The 15469-nt window shown below is 48.8% G+C and overlaps 1 protein-coding gene and 1 long non-coding RNA gene across 2 annotated transcripts in view; one reads left to right on the top strand and one right to left on the bottom strand.

Moving 5' to 3' along the window:
- Window positions 1-15469, bottom strand: part of LOC148129734 (uncharacterized) — a 795631-nt gene that overhangs the window by 57834 nt on the left and 722328 nt on the right. The window lies entirely within an intron of this gene.
- EFNB1 (ephrin B1) overlaps window positions 1-15469 on the top strand; it is an 86677-nt gene that overhangs the window by 45156 nt on the left and 26052 nt on the right. Inside the window, 1 exon segment of the mRNA XM_087971990.1 lies at window positions 14650-14742. Within this exon segment, the coding sequence (XP_087828116.1) occupies window positions 14650-14742 (93 nt within the window).

Raw genomic sequence — 15469 nt, 5'->3', positions numbered from 1 at the left:
CAGAAAGGGGGGAAAAGATGCATGGTGAGAACTGCTCTAGTCTGAATGGAGCTGACCGTCAATTCGTAGGGAAGGGAATAGGTTTTTTCAACACAATTTAATATTAATGTTCAGGTTTATTATTCCGTGTTGTATTTCTCCTTTGATAGGAAGCAGTTTCCAAGTCTTTCCTGAAATGGGCTTTGAAGGCTTGAAGCTCAGGTCAAGTAAGACAGAAGAGTTTTGATGGGGGAAAGCAGCACTTAGGGTACCTATTTAAGATCATCCTGAGGTTATGAAGCGTAAATGGTTGGAAGAATCCTTGCAGGTAATCCAGCCTGACTCCCAGCTCAATGCAAGGACTTCAAACTTGACGGCTTTAAGACTTGTGGACTTCAACTCCCAGAATTCCTCTTCCAGTCATGTTAGCTTAGGAATTCTGGGAGTTGAAGTCCACAAGTCTTAAATTTGCCAAATTTGAAGACCCTTGCCTTAGTAGAACCTCATCAAAAATGTCCATCCAGCCTTGGTTTCAACATCTCCAGCAAAGGCAGATCAGATTTTCTGAGACAGTTCTTACCATCTGGATTTTTGTCCCTGGTGTCCAGGCAAAAACATGCTTTTGAAATATAAATTCATTGGGGTTCCTTTTTTTTTTGTCTTCTGATACAATTTCGAACAATTCTATACTTCTACATGTCAGCTCATCAGATGCTTGAAGACAATTGTCATGTGCTCCCCACAAACTTCTCCACTTTACACAGATAGAATATATATATATTAACAACTTATTCCTTAGATGTTTTTCCTTCCTTAAATTCCTGGGTTCCTTTTTTCTGGACATGATCCAGATGTCAGGGTCCATAATGAAATGAGGTGTCCATAATGAAATACAATATATGAGGTGTGCTCTGGCCAAAGCAGATGAGGGAGAACCAAGGATTTTTCTTAATCTCAATACAGGTACGGTAGTCTTCGAGATATAACGCTTCACTTAATGGCCGTTCAAAGTTATGACAGACTCCCCCCCCAAAAAAAACACCCTATATACAACCATGTTTCAAAGCTACGTGTCAAGCACAAGAAACCAGGAACCACAGTTGTTCAAATGAGTACAAGATTTTTCCACACGTCTCACCGCAAGAATCTAAATCGGGGGTCTCCAACCTTGGTCCCTTTAAGCCTGGAGGACTTCAACTCCCAGCTTTGCTGGCTGGGGAATTCAGGGGGTTGAAGTCCACCACGCTTAAAAGTTGCCAAGGTTGCCCCTGATCTAAACTATTAACGCTCAAAGCAAATTAGTGATAGGTAAGAATCTGTGGAATTCAAGGTGGGCTGGACTTAGGTCCCTTGGGAGCATGAAGCGCCTCCCAATGGCGATGACCCCCTTCCTCAGCAGGGTCCTCTCCTCCATTGTGGCTGCTGCACTGCCCCTGTTTCCCCAAAGCCTGGCAAGAGCCAGGAGGGGCCTACAGCAGATTGGGGCAGAGGCCCCAGCCCACAAGGGTGGCTTCCTCCTTCTGCAAAAGTTTCCCTGTGGATGGATGGATGGATGGATGGATGGATGGATGGATGGATGGATGGCGGAGCTTCTTCCCTGGCATTTCCAAGCATCGGCGCTTCTCCCGGCCAAGCACGGTGCTGGGCCCGGATCTGGCTGAGCTCTTTTGCCTCCGCCAAGGAGAGGGAAGGCAAGCTTTTTGCGGCTTGCCTGCCTCCTTTGCAGACCCCTCCCTAAGCCTCCCCCACCCAGGAGGTACTCCATGTTCCGCTTGGTAACCCGCATGTTCATTTAACAGACACATCAGGAAGAGCAGAAGGTGGAAGGGTCATTAAGCAAGGCTGTCTCATGACCATAATGGCGTCCAAAATTTTAGCAAGGGATTCTCTGCCCGGCTGCTAGATGGGCGTGGCCATGGTGGGCGTGGCCTAGTTGGCCTCCTGCACCATGGCGGGACTCCAGAGGTTCTCCCTGGGCTCTAGAGCAGGGGTGTCCAACCTTGGCAACTTTAAGACTTGTGGACTTCAACTCCCAGAATTCCTCAGCCAGCTTTGCTGGCTGAGGAATTCTGGGAATTGAAGTCCACAAGTCTTAAAGTTGCCAAGGTTGGACACCCCTGCTCTAGAGCTTTCCTCGGGCCTTCCCAGCCTTCAGAGGCTCTTTGGAAGCTGGAAATGCGCCCATTCCCAGCCTTCCTGAACTTCTGGGAGGCCTGCTTTTGGCCCTCCCCGAGCCTCCGCACGCACCCTGCCAAACGGGCCGTGTGTGGACTCCTAGGAGGAGAGGGGGCAGGGTGGGATTTGGGGGCTCTCTGAACTTGCAGAATCTCAGCTAGGGGCTCTCCCGAACCGCCAGCAGCCCCAGCCCTGGCTGTAGATCAAGGACCGCCTGTACTACACTTTAGTCGATGTGTTTCATCTGTTTTAAAACTGCATCACGCGGTTGGGGGTGTCTAGGACAACTCGCCGCGGCCAGCTCACCTCAGGACAATTCAATGCTAGACTAATCGTTTCATTGAGTTACTTTCATTATGGGTGACCGTGCTTTTGTCTTGTATGATTGTAACTCTTGTATTTCTGGATTCACTTTCATTACGTTGTTATTATTGGCCATGTTTCCATTGCAATTCATGTAACTTTTGTGTTTGTTGAATTGCTCTGCGGCAAGTTGGCCGTGGCTAGTTGTCCCATTCCACACTGCTGGTTCATCTTCGCTTGCGAGCCTCCAAGGCTGTCCGGTTGCTTTCCTGGGAAGAGCTGCATTCTGTCGACAGGATTAGTCTTATTATCCAGAGGGGCAAATCCCAGGAGCTTCAACCAGCTTTGGCCAATGCCAAGAGGTTTTTGACGGAGCAAGCTGGAGAATCACAGGCTCCCCACCTCACTGGTGTTTTCGATGGCATTTTATCCGTTTGGGTAAAATAAAATCAGCACAACCGGATAATAGCAACAGCACTTGGACTTATATACCTCTTTACAGTGCTTTCCATCCCTGGTCTCTAAGCAGTTTACAGAGTCAGCCACTTGCCCTCAATAATCTGGGTCTCATTTTACCCACTTCGGAAGGATGGAAGGCTGAGTTAAACTTGAGCCTGGTGGGATTTGAACTGCCAAATTGTAGGCAGTTAGCAGAAGGAGCCTGCAGTACTGCACTCTAACCACTGTGCCACAGAGGCTCCTTGTGATAGTAGCCTTCCATTTTCTGCATTCTGGTAACATTTTTTTTTTTAGGTTAGAGCAATGCGTTATTTGTGGTTTGGAGTTGACCATTTGGTTACTTAAATGTTTCTTTTATTTGTTTGCTGCCCATCTCGCTTCAAGGTAACTGGGCGAATGCTGAAACCATGGACAATAAATATTCCTAAAAACAGTAATAAAGCACAATTAAAAAGATGGGTAGGAAGGGAGCTGGGGGCCTCAGACTGTCAAGCACCTCCAGAACGATGCACCCCCATTGGGGCAGCAGGCCAGCTGGCAGAGCCCGGTCTTCAGACCCCGTCAGGAGGGTGGGAGTAGATCCCACCTTGGGATGGGGGGTGGGGGTAAGGCATTCCAGAGGGTGGGAGTCACAGCACAGAAGGCTCTTCACCTGGACCCACCAACCAGAATTCCTTTGCTGACGGGATCCCTAGCATGCCCCTTCTGCTGGCATGGGTGGCACAACCCACACAGATCTGATCTTGTACGTAGTCTGGGCCATCCTTTGACTCTAGGACGTTACCGAAGCTTCAGCAGGGCCGTGTAGTAAAAGCCCCCCCGGGATATCCCCCAGTTCCCTGCCTGATAGTTCAAAGTAGGGACATCTGAGATGATGGGTGTTAGGAAAGCTAAGCTCTGAACTAAGCCTTTTGTAATGTGCTATCAACACACGGATATATATATATATATAAAGCTATTGGGGCTTCCATTGTGCAACTGCAACCACCATCTTGATTCCCCCCCTCCCCCCAGCAGAGGCCACTGCTAGTAAGAATATTTGTAACTCAGGAGTTGAAATGAGGGGGGTCCTTGGTGGTCTCTGAGCTCGCTTGTTTTCTTGCAGACATTTCATTACCCAAACGAGGCAACGTCATCAGTGCTCACCAGAGGCCACTGGCTCAGTGTGTTCAGTAAGCAGTTTATGGTTTTATGTGCAGGCTGCTCTTTTGTGTGAAGTGGGAGGAGGTCCCTGTTTGGGGTGATTTTTTTTGTTTTGGTGTCACCTGGCTTGGTGTGGGCTGGAGGCAGAAAGATTGATTGTGGTGTTTATAAGAGACAAACGTGCAATTGGAGAGGAATATTGCCAAAGTCTTCCTTGTCCATTATGTTCTGGAATGTGGCCCCTCGGGGGTCTAAGCTGCAAATCATCATTGTTAGCAATGATCCATAACCATAGACGTGAACAAAAAATTAAGCCCTGTCCTACTTGTGTCCTGCTTATGGGCAGTTGATCTTCAGCAACAGGCTGGTTCAAGATATTGATTTAAAGCTTCCCTGGAGGGTTTTTTTTCCATACTTTGGAATTTAATGGGTTGTGTGCTGCTCTTAAAAAAGGTCTGCTTTGCCCAAATTGGTCTTGGATGGCTTTCGAAGTTTCCTTGCCGTAGGGATAATTGGGTCTTGTTGTTTTGCTAGGAAGCAAGTAGTCCTTTGATCCTGCCTCAAAACACAGAGCTGGGATGAACACAGCCAGATTCCCCGCATTGAAGCTAATGCAGCTCAGAAAGCCGAATTCTTTAGCAATTGAGAAGAGGAAGAGGAAAGCTGGTCATTAAAAGGTCTCACTTGCTAATAAAATGGAACTCGGAGGAGAGCATCCAAGGCTCTCCAATTTAAAGCAGGCAAACCTTGCATTTCAAGACTTCCTGAACTCCCTCACGGTAATGTTTGTTTAGAACAAAGAGCAAACAATGCAGAAGTTTTGTAGTTGAAATCATGAGGAATCCATTACCTGTGACGTAGGTTAGGTAACCCTGTGTAGAAACAGACTCAGTCACCCTCTGAATTCACCCTTTGCGAGACTAGCTGAACAATTCCACTCCTCTGCCTTCCACTTAGCTGTAAGCTGACTGGCACGGCCTTCCAGCGTGTTGGTGGTATTCACATTGTGCCTATTGGATATAACATGGAAATGATGCCAAATGTAGAGAGGTGAGTACAAGAAAAGAGTGGGCTTAGCAGAAGCAGCTCAAAATCTCGATCTTGGATGAGGGGACTGACCATCTATCTACACAGGGTCTCCAACCTTGGCCACTTTAAGCCTAGGGGACTTCAACTCCCAGAATTCCCCAGCCAGTTGGCTGGGGAATTCTGGGAGTTGAAGTCCCCCAGGCTTAAAGTGGCCAAGGTTGGAGACCCCTGGTCTACACAGATCGATGAAATTGCAAGTTCAGGAGCTCCTTACATCTGATGACACAGTACAAATAATATGGCCATGCTGAGAAATATCAGTAGCCTCATCCGTGTCTGGTTTCCTCCGCATTTTTGGGTGTTCCTCTGAGATGTCAGTTTCAAGGAAAGTTGGTTACAGAACCCAAGTCCCGTCCGTCTTTCCTCTTGCATCAAACTTAAACGGAGAGCTGATTCAGCATCAGGAGCCCACCTCGATGGTTTCTGTGGGTTGCAGCTAGAGCCATGAGTCACCCTCTTGGCATGAGGAGGTCCCAAGGCTTCATTAAGATGAGAGAGATCATCTTAATGTTCTGGAATTATTTTTAAATTGCTCGTAGACTATCCGTTCCAATTTTGAAATAGTTGAAGTAAGCAATAACTATCCCTAACTGGCTAAGCTTGATGCAGATCAGATGTGATTTGGCAGAGACAGAGTGGCTTGAAAACTCATCAGGTGGCAGCTACATTGTTAGTTTGGGTTGAAAAATACCTCGACTTTTAATTCTGATGAATAGAACTGCACTGAAGCCCTTCTTGCTGGCTTCCAGAAGGCTGGGCTTCCACTGAGAAGGATGGAGGTGTTTTAACACATATGAATGCAGGCAAAATGCAATTCAGCAGCGAGCAGAAAGGTACCTTTGCTCTGCATCCTAAATTGAACCTTTTCCTTCGAGGTGCCTTTTGGATTATCCCCATTTTACAATAAGGATTCCTTCCTTCCTGTGATTCGTGCCATTAGGATGTATAAGCAAAGGGAGGAGATTTATTATAGAACCAAAAAAGAAAGAGAAAAAAACCTCTCCCTTTTGCTACCCAAATGCAATTGTTGAAACTTGTCTTCTCCTAATTGCAAAAGGGAGAGTAATGGAATGACACAGAATAAACCTAGTTAGTGTAAAGTAAGCTTGGTTGACTTCTGTAGGCTTTGCCCCAGCTATGTTTGCATCGGGTTGAAAAACCAAGACTTATTTCTTCCTCTTTTCTCATTTCCCTCTTCATTTTTGTCTAAAGCAGGAGTCCCCAACCCCCGGGTTGCGGCCCATTCGGAACTGGGCCATGCAAGCGGCAAGCAAGTGCATGCACACAGCCCCATTTGCGCGACTGGCAGGCACCTGTGTTCATGCGCGAAGCTTCATTTGTTCACTTGCACCTGCCACTTGCACGAATGAAGTTTCACACGCCTGCACGAGTTCCTGCTGGTTGCCCCAAATGCGCTTGCCTGCCACTCACACAAAACTATCTCCTCTCTCCCTCCCCAACCCCCGGTCCGCAAAGCCAGAAAGGTTGGGGACCACCGGTATAAAGGAAAAAAAATGCATAGTAGGGATTCTTCTTTGCCCCTTAAAAAAAGCAACCCAGGATTTTAGTTGGGACCAACCTCCAGATTCCCAGCCTTTGTTTGACGTTCTTGCTAGCCCAGCGCTGGACTTGTCCTTTCTCATTCTGTGTCTCTCTGCTTGCAAAGAGAGGAGTTTTGTTTCCTCTATGAATTGGAGATTAAGGGACTGAACTGTACCCCCTCTTTTTCCAGGAGTGCCTGAAAGTCTCTCAGCAACACCTATCAGTGAAGGGGTGCAAAATGCTGTTCAGCAGCCAGCTGCATCTCTTGAGTAAGGCCTTAGGAGGCCTGTGTGCATGGAGAGTAAATGCCATTGTTTTCAGGGCTGCGTCTCTCGAATGGTGAATGGATGCAGTTTGCATAAAGGAAGGAGAAATTCTAAAGTCTCCATGAGTCCTTTAGCTGCATTTCTACACGAGTGGGAGCGCTGAACTGGTGGCTGTGCGGCGCAGTAGTAGGGAGAGGTCCTAGTGAAGCCCAAAGTGAACCAGAGCAGGCCGTGTAGAGCAATGGCTAAAAAGGCCGGTGCGATCTCAGGTGACCAGCATAAACATTGCATTTAGAGGCAGGTAATTGTTCCCTTGGAGTTTGCGCTGTCGGGATCCCACGTATGGAATTGAGGAATTACAGGCATAGGACCTACACATACCCAAAAGTCTGCCATGGCTCTGTTGAAAGGAGATAGGAGTGGTTTGAAATCATGGAAAAAGAGGTTCTAGCAAACAGTAGGTGAAATTTCCTGATGATCACAGCTGTCAGTGAGATGGTCTCCCTTGCTACAGGTTTGGGCCACATGTTGGTTAGTCCAGTATTGCTGACCCTCTAGTTTCCTTCTCTATCTTTTGGGAGCCAAAGATGTTTGCTAGGTTTGTCCAAAATCTGTTTGACCTTCCACTAGGTGCAGAGTTTGTCTCTCATTTGATGTCAGGATGGTTAAAGTCCCCCCCATTATTATTGTGGTGTCCTTCCTGCACACCTTAGCTAACTGATCAGCAAAAAGTTCATCTATTTCCTCTATTTGGGTGGCTGTTCCATAATACTGTATACACCTATAGAAATGCCATTCCGTTTTCATCCTTGGGTGGTTGGTTTTTTTTGTTTTTTTTTTGCATTTCTATAGAGGTGTAGTTATTTCTTGTATATTGTGCAACTCCACCTCCTCGTTTATTAGGTGTGTTTCTTTTGATTGTCTGGTCTACAGATTCCTGGTTCAGTTTCCCTGAGCAGTGATCCAGTTGATTTCCAAAAACATTCTTCCCAGTTATTGTGAACTCACTCATCCCCTGCCAGAAGGCCCCACCCAGGTATTTTAAATCAGGGTGTAGGAATCCAGAGTTCTCTCATCAACACCATTCTCTCAGCCAGTGGTTTACTTCAAAAGTTCTGTGTTCCTTCATTGGGTGCCTACCTTTCATTGGGAGTACAGAGGTAACCACCCTCTGTGTCCCCAATTCTTTGGCTTTTGTGCCTAGCTGCTCATAGCCTCTTGATACATTTTTCCAGCTCTTTGTCATATCATTCATCCCCCTCGAAAGAGGAAAAAGGGATAATAATCTGCGGACTCAATTATTTTAGTAAATCTCTCGGTTGCAACTTTGATCTTTGTTCCTGGTAAGACAGCAGCATAGCTCCCTGGATTGATTGTCCCGTCTACAAATTGCCGATTCAGTTCAGTTCCCCTGAGCAGCGAGTCTGCTCTCACCAACACAGGCCTGCACGTTTTCTTATCAAATCGATTGTTTAGCTGGACTGGACAGGGTTGGATATTTTTTCCTTCTATGAGTGACATGTCTCTTTGTCTTCATTCAAGGTTCCTTTTCTGTTACTTAATTTTTCCTTATTGTATTCAGTTCAGTTCGGTTTAGTCTGAGAAACAACATTTTGTTGTTTGTGTCTCAGAGTGGCTCTAGACTAATTTCCCCCCCCCTAAAATGTTCCAGTTACTTTACGTTTACATTTAATACAGATATAACTTGGGTCTTCTGTGAGTATGAATACATACATGGCCCCTATTTTGCAAACTTCTTTCCATGACTGCGTGTTTCTCCATGTGTTTTTAAAAATGATTTAAAAATAAATAAATCCCTGTTTTCCTTTTTTAAAATAAGGGATTCAATTCCTTAACCAACCACGGCAAGTTGGCCATGGTGAGTTGGCTTCTTGGGGTTAATGGTGAAATAATACTTGTTTTAGCTCTTCTTGTGGCTAGTGTTGAAATTCCTTTGCTTCTCCAGGCCGCCTCCATTCTCAGCTGTCGCTCTGCACGTCCCACGGTCTTTCTGATGCTGCTCCTCCTCCGTCTTCCTCCTCCACCTCCGCCTCTTTTTCTTTCTTTGGCACTTCTTCAGAACTGATGCCTAAAACCCTGCCCACCCCCACCCCATTGCCAGCTTATTTTATCTTCATTCTTCCTCCTTTTTCTTCTCCTCCACTCCGAACTCCTCGTTGTACTGCTTCTTACATGACCGCAAGATGTTGCGATTGTTATAAATGCAAGCCAGTTGTCAGGCACCCAAACTGGGATTATGTGACCGAGGGGTTGGTGGTTAAGCATAATGTTGGAGATGAGTGGTAAGTCATTTTTTCCCAAGGCTGCTTTAACTGTTGAGGGAAATGTGCACTTAAAAGTGCAGTGCATGTATGTATATATGCACGTGTATGTCAGATGGTTGACTCAACCGTCCTTGCTCTCCTTGACCTCTCACCTTCTTTCAGTACCATTGACTATCTATCTTTTTGGACCAACCGTGGGATTTAGGGCTGGCCGACACACGGCTGTGCTGGTTTGGTTTCTTCCTCCAAGGTTGGTTCTAATCAGTGTTGATAGGGGCCGAGAGGTCCTGCCCATGGCCACCCCTCTGTGGGGCACCGTAGGGCGCAGGAGTCTCTCTCTGCTCCTGTTTAACAGGGTGGGGTATCATCAGTATGCCAGTGGGACTTCTATCTTCATGTTGGGTGACCCAAGTAATGGCGTGGCTGCCCTTTCATGGTGTCTGGAAGTTGTGGGATCTGGGTGGGGAGAACAGCTTTCAGTTGAATCTTGAGGAGCTGTGGGTGGGATCCTTGGGATCCTTTATCCTCTTAGTTCTGGATAGGGTTGCACTGGCCAAGACAAGACTCAGTGCACAACTTGGGGGTTATCCTAGACTTGCCATTCCTGGTCAAAGAACAGGTGGCAGTTGTGGCTAGGAGAACCTTTGTGCAGCTTCATATTCTGCAGCAGTTGTGCCCTTTTCTGGATCTTGTGCTCTGTCACTCATTCCTTGATCATCTCTTGTCTGGATTATTGCTGTGTGCTCTGCACGGGGCGACCCTTGAAGAGTATTCAGAAACTACCATTGATTCAGGATACACAGTGGTCCTACCTGTGGCACATGTAACACCACTGTTGAGTGAGCTGCACTGCTTGCTGATCTACTTCCTGGTGCAGTTGGCTATCATCACCTTTACAATCCTTGATGGGTCTGGGATATCTGAGGAACTGTCCTGCCCCAATAGCACTGGCCGGCCCCTCTTGTTCTCTTGGCAGCAGAAAAGGCCTCTTGTGGAGCCCGCCAGTCCAGGAATTTCAACTTTTCGGCCCCTGCTGCTCCTCTTTGGAGCAATCCATCCCACCCCCTGCCCCTGCTCTGGCCTTCCGGAAGGGCCTTCAAACCTGGCTCTGGGGCTGGCTTTGGCCTCATCCCCCCCCCCCCATTGAGGCACTCTGGGTTGGGGGGTTGGTGCAGTGACAGGACAGGCACCATCCCCTCTCCACTTGAGCCCGTGGTTTTTGTAAATCTGTCCTTAGGTAAAGGTTCCCCTCGCACATCCGTGCTAGTCGTTTCCGGCTCTCGGGGCCGGTGCTCTTCTCCGTTACAAAGCCAAAGATGAGCCAGCGCTGTCCGAAGACGTCTCTGTGGTCATGTGGTTGGCATGACTAAATGCTGAAGGCTCATGGAAACTCTTCCCTTCCCACCAAAGGGGTCCCTATTTTTCTATTTACATTTTATGTGCTTTTGAACTGCTGGGGACAAGGAATGGGACCTCACTCCGTTATGCGGCGCTAGGGATTCGAATCTTTCTGATCGTCAAACTCAGCGTCTTAGCCACTGAGCTTGTGTAATTTTGTTTTAATATATTTCTATTTTATTACATTGTAAACTGCCCAGAATCACTTTGGACAGCAAGATGGGCAGCATAGTAATTTAATCAATAAAATAATCCTGGAAATTGCATGGATTTTTGTATGTGTCAAGTCCCCATATGAAGAGCTGGCTGGCTTTGTGTTTTTAAGCCCCATTGAGGTCCTGCTGCTGGCAAAGTGGGGAGCAGAGGACTTTTGGCAAAAAAAACCCAAAAACCCTTCTCCTGGGAAAGCCAAGAAGGCTTCAGAGGCAGAGCAGGGAAGGTCCAAAAGGAAGCTGAGAAATGACTGAATGCTGGTTTATTTCTGGCCAGCCATCTAAACCAGAGGTCTTCAAACTTGGCCACTTTATTATATTATCCTCACTAACATTCTACAGACTTTGACACCCCAGAAATGCAGACCTACTATTATTCCAGCTATGCTGGCTGGAGAATTCTGGGAGTTGAAGTCCACAAGCCTTAAAGTTGCCAAGTTTGGGGACTTCTGGTCCAAACTGTTCCCTCACCAGGCCCAGCAGAAAGACAGCTGCTGGCAGATGTTTCTCCCCCCCCCATCAGTTGGGGTGAACTACTGTGGTATGGGATAATAGTAGGTCTGCATTTCTTGGGGTGTCTACAGACTTGTAAATGTTAGTGAGGGTAATGTATTAAATTGGGAGCCTCTGAAAATGGAGAGGCTTTAGTGGGGGAAGCAAAAGAGACGAGAAAAGTAACCAGCTGACCACTAGGGCTGAGGAGAAGAAGACGATATTGGAGGAGGTGGGTTTGGCCTTTTGCAACCCGTGACTGCCTAGGAATTCATTCGTTGTATTCGTGGGGGAGGAAAGAGAGGTGCATGGTTGCACTTATTGTTTTAGAGCAGGGGTCTCCAACCTTGGCAACTTTAAGACTTTTGGACTTCAACTCCCAGAATTCCTCAGCCAACAAAGCTGACTGAGGAATTCTGGGAGTTGAAGTCCACAAGTCTTAAAGTTGCCAAGGTTGGAGACCCCTGTTTTAGAGGGTCTGCTAGCTGTTCTCTTCTTTCATTCCTCCCCCTTTTCTCCATCCAAAACGTGACTTTGAAGTGAAGAGATCTTTCCCTGGACCCTCCTCCCACCCTTCAGGGGTGGGATCCTACCGGTTTGGCCCCGCACCCAAGCTGCACGATCAACGAACTGCTAGGGGAACTGGTAGAATCCCACCGCTGCCCTGCTTCCACCAGATTTACTGGGTTCCCCTTGCTCTGCAGCCGTGTTCTTCCCCACAGCTGCCCAGAAGATAGGGCACGATGTGTGTCTGGCACATGTGGAATTGCGCGAGTTAAAATTAGGCCGTTATGCAAGGTCTCCCAGTACTGCGATGCGCCTGGAGCAAGGAAAAAGCCGGCCTGGCCTCCCCCTCCCCCTTCTGGAGTCTTCAAAGCCCCATTCTTTCTGCCTGCCTCATGCGCCAAATATTTGCGCTCCACGGTTGCTGGAACAGCAGGCAAGGCCTCCTGGGGTGGGTTCATCAATGGCCCGGGGGAAAGGTTAGCAATCATTTCATGCCCAGGTGTTGTCCCCTGGGGTGGGTGACAGCCATGGCTTTCAAGATCCTGCAAAATTGCACGATTCTTGGATGAAGCTTTGCAGAGCAGGGTCTCCAAGCTTGGCCCCTTGAAGCCTGGCGGACTTCAACTCCCAGAATTCCCCAGCCAGCTGGCTGGGGAATTCTGGGAGTTGAAGTCCGCCAGGCTTCAAGGGGCCAAGCTTGGAGACCCCTGCCACAGAGGAGGGAGGCTAAAATCTCTTTCTCTTTTAAAAAGCTTTTTGTGTGTGTGTGCGGTTCAGTGGATGCCCTCTTCAAAGTGCCCACGGACACCCTTGCCCTGAAATGCAGGCTGTGCGTTGATCTGGATTCCCAGGGGGGACACAGCGCCCATCTTGCACCCGGCAGGACCTCCTGAAGTCGGATTCCTGGTCTTGGGGAGACTTGGGCAGGGAGTGGCCATCACGGGTGAGACATCCCTACGGCTCCCCCTTTTATATCCAGTAGCCTCTCAGCCCCGTTTGCAAGCCTCCCATTGAAACCACCACTTGGGCATCCTCCTCTCTCCGCCCTGCTCGGGATCTTCCTGGGGTGCAAATCTTCCTTGAAATTCAGGGTGTTGAAGCCCAAGTTGAGGGTCCCCTGCTTGAGCAAGGGGCTGGACTAGGTGACCTTGAAGGGCCCGTTTCCTGGTCTGTTTATTCTGCAAAGCGTACAACTCCTGGATCACACAACTCCCGCACACAAAGAGATGCCTTCTTGTGGGGGAGAAAAGATTTCCTTTTCAGGATCCGGTGTGGTGTTTGCTCTGCTTTATTGGGGTGCGGTGGGGTGGGAGACGTCCCTCCCTCCCTGCCTTATCTGTTCCCCACCCCGGGGGGGGGGCTTTATTCTCCCTCAGGCCTTAGGGGAGGGGGCTGCTTGTGCTGGGCTGCTAATTAGGTTGGGTTCTAAGGGGAGCAGAGGAGGCCAGTCCCTCCACCCCCGTGCCCCCCCGAATCTGCACAATGAGAAGAAAGGGTGTAAGAAGGCAGGCTCTGGCTCCCCCCATTCCCCCCTTCCCCCCTTCTTGCCTGTTTTAAGAAAAGCTTGTTAACTGGAGGCACAAAAGGACCTGCTCTTTTTGGCATGTGCCCCCTAGGGACGGCCTAATCCCTTTGGGGGGTGGGGGTGGCTGAAGGTTCTGTGTGTATGTGTGTGTGTGTGGGGGGCTTCCGGCACCATGAGTGGGGCAAGCAGGGTCCCCATAATGGGAAGGGTCACCTTTCTCCCAATCTCGGGAGATCTGCTCAGCGGGCCCAAAGGTGTGTCCCATTCTGGAGGAGGCTCCTGGATTAGAAAGAGACCCACCTCTGCATTTTGTGTCCCCCTCCCCTCCAACGCCTTTGGAACAGCCTCTGTCACCGTTGTCATTTTTGGCTTTATTTCAGCGCAGTTTTTTATCGTTTGTCAGCTGCTGGGAGTCGTGTCCGGACACGATGGGGCTGCACATATAAATGTCATCAAATAAATAACTAAACCTGGGGCCGCTCAGCTGGGGGGGGATGCTGAGGCTCTAGGAACCAGCAGCCGCTTTGGGCAGGGCTGGTCCAACCTCCCCCTGTAGAACTGGCATCCTCTTGGCAGAGTGGGGGCGGCAGGAGTAACTCTAGACCAGAGGTCTCCAACCTTGGCCACTTTAAGACTGACTGGTGGACTGGTGGACTTCAACTCCCAGAATTCTCCAGCCAGCAATGCAGCCCTTAAGATCTGCACAAACTGCCTGCCATGGGTCCTGTGCGACAGGTTTGGGGGCCAGCAAACAGGCGTTGGGATTCCTCTTTAGGATCCGCCTGGCTCGCCAAGTTTAAAAGAGCAGCTTCTCTTGTGGGCAGTGCGACCTTAGGGAGAGGGGCAAAGGCCACCAAGTGGACAACCGCCAAGGAGAAGGACTCTCAGCCCAGAATAACAGAGTTGGCTGGGGGGGACTTTGGAGATGGAGCAGGAGATCCCATCCCAGAGGTCTCCAAACTTGCCAGCTATGCTGGCTGGAGAATTCTGGGAGTTGAAGTCCACAAGTCTCAAAGTGGCCAAGTTCGGAGACCTCTGGTCTAGATGGAGTTTCCCTCCCACTTTCTCCCTCTTGGATCAGTTTCAGAGCTTTAAAGAGGGAATGACCACCGTGTTGGGCCGCTCTGGATCAGAACAAGCCGATCTGCGTGGAGGAACCTTCCCCCGCTGGCAGCCCTGGGCAGGGGGGAGGCCCTCAGGCTCACCGGTCACCTTGCTTCCGCTGCCCTCCTGGCTTTCCACAGCCCTCATGCCTTTTTCTTCTCTCCTTGCAGCCACGTCCAATGGGTCCCTCGAGGGCTTGGAGAACAGAGAAGGCGGAGTGTGCCAAACACGCTCCATGAAGATCATCATGAAAGTGGGACAGGGTGAGTTGTGCAGAACGATCCGGACTGGAGCTTGGCGTCACGGTAGGAGATGACCTTTGGGGGCCTGGAGTGACTTGGGTCCTTCCCAGAATGTCCAGGGACCTGGAGAGGTTCAGTGCAAGGCCTCTGGGAAACTCCTTCGCGTTCCAGACGTTTTTGACCTAGAGGACCATCCGTAGCTGTCCTTTCCCCAAGTGGCTCCTTCCGAATGAGCAGAGGCTCCTCTTTGCTTCGGCCAGGTGGCTGCAGCCCTTGTCCCCAAATAGAGGAGCACCTGATGGATGAGAGGGATTGGCTGCCCCTCTCTAGGCATGGGGTAGAATTAAGACCCTCCCTCCCCCATCCCTTTTGCAGGTTTAAATTGCCTTGATTCAGGAAGCTAAATAAAAGAACAGAACAGAATGGAATAGAATTCTTTAATGGCCAAGTGTGGTTGGACACACAAGGAATTTGTCTTCAGTGCAAAATGCTCTCAGTGTACATAAAAAGAAAAGAGACATTCGTCAAGAGTCGAGAATCATCAGGTGCAACACTTAACAATTGTCATAGGGTACAAATAAGCAATCAAATCATACGAGGAAACAGTCAATAAAAATCGTTAGGATACAAGTGACAAAGTTACAGTCCTACAAGCACAAGTGGGAGGGGATGGGTGATAAGGAGTGATGACAAGATTAACAGTAATAGTAGTGCAGACTTTGTAATAGTTGAACAGGGTTGAGGGAAT

This window comes from Notechis scutatus, chromosome 10, assembly GCF_049901735.1.
Source record: "Notechis scutatus isolate UNSWTSFEM ecotype Mainland chromosome 10, rNotScu1.2, whole genome shotgun sequence".
In the NCBI taxonomy this organism is placed as follows: Eukaryota; Metazoa; Chordata; class Lepidosauria; order Squamata; family Elapidae; genus Notechis; species Notechis scutatus.
The sequence above is the reverse complement of the archived record's forward strand: the minus strand, read 5'-3'. Positions and strand labels throughout refer to the sequence as shown.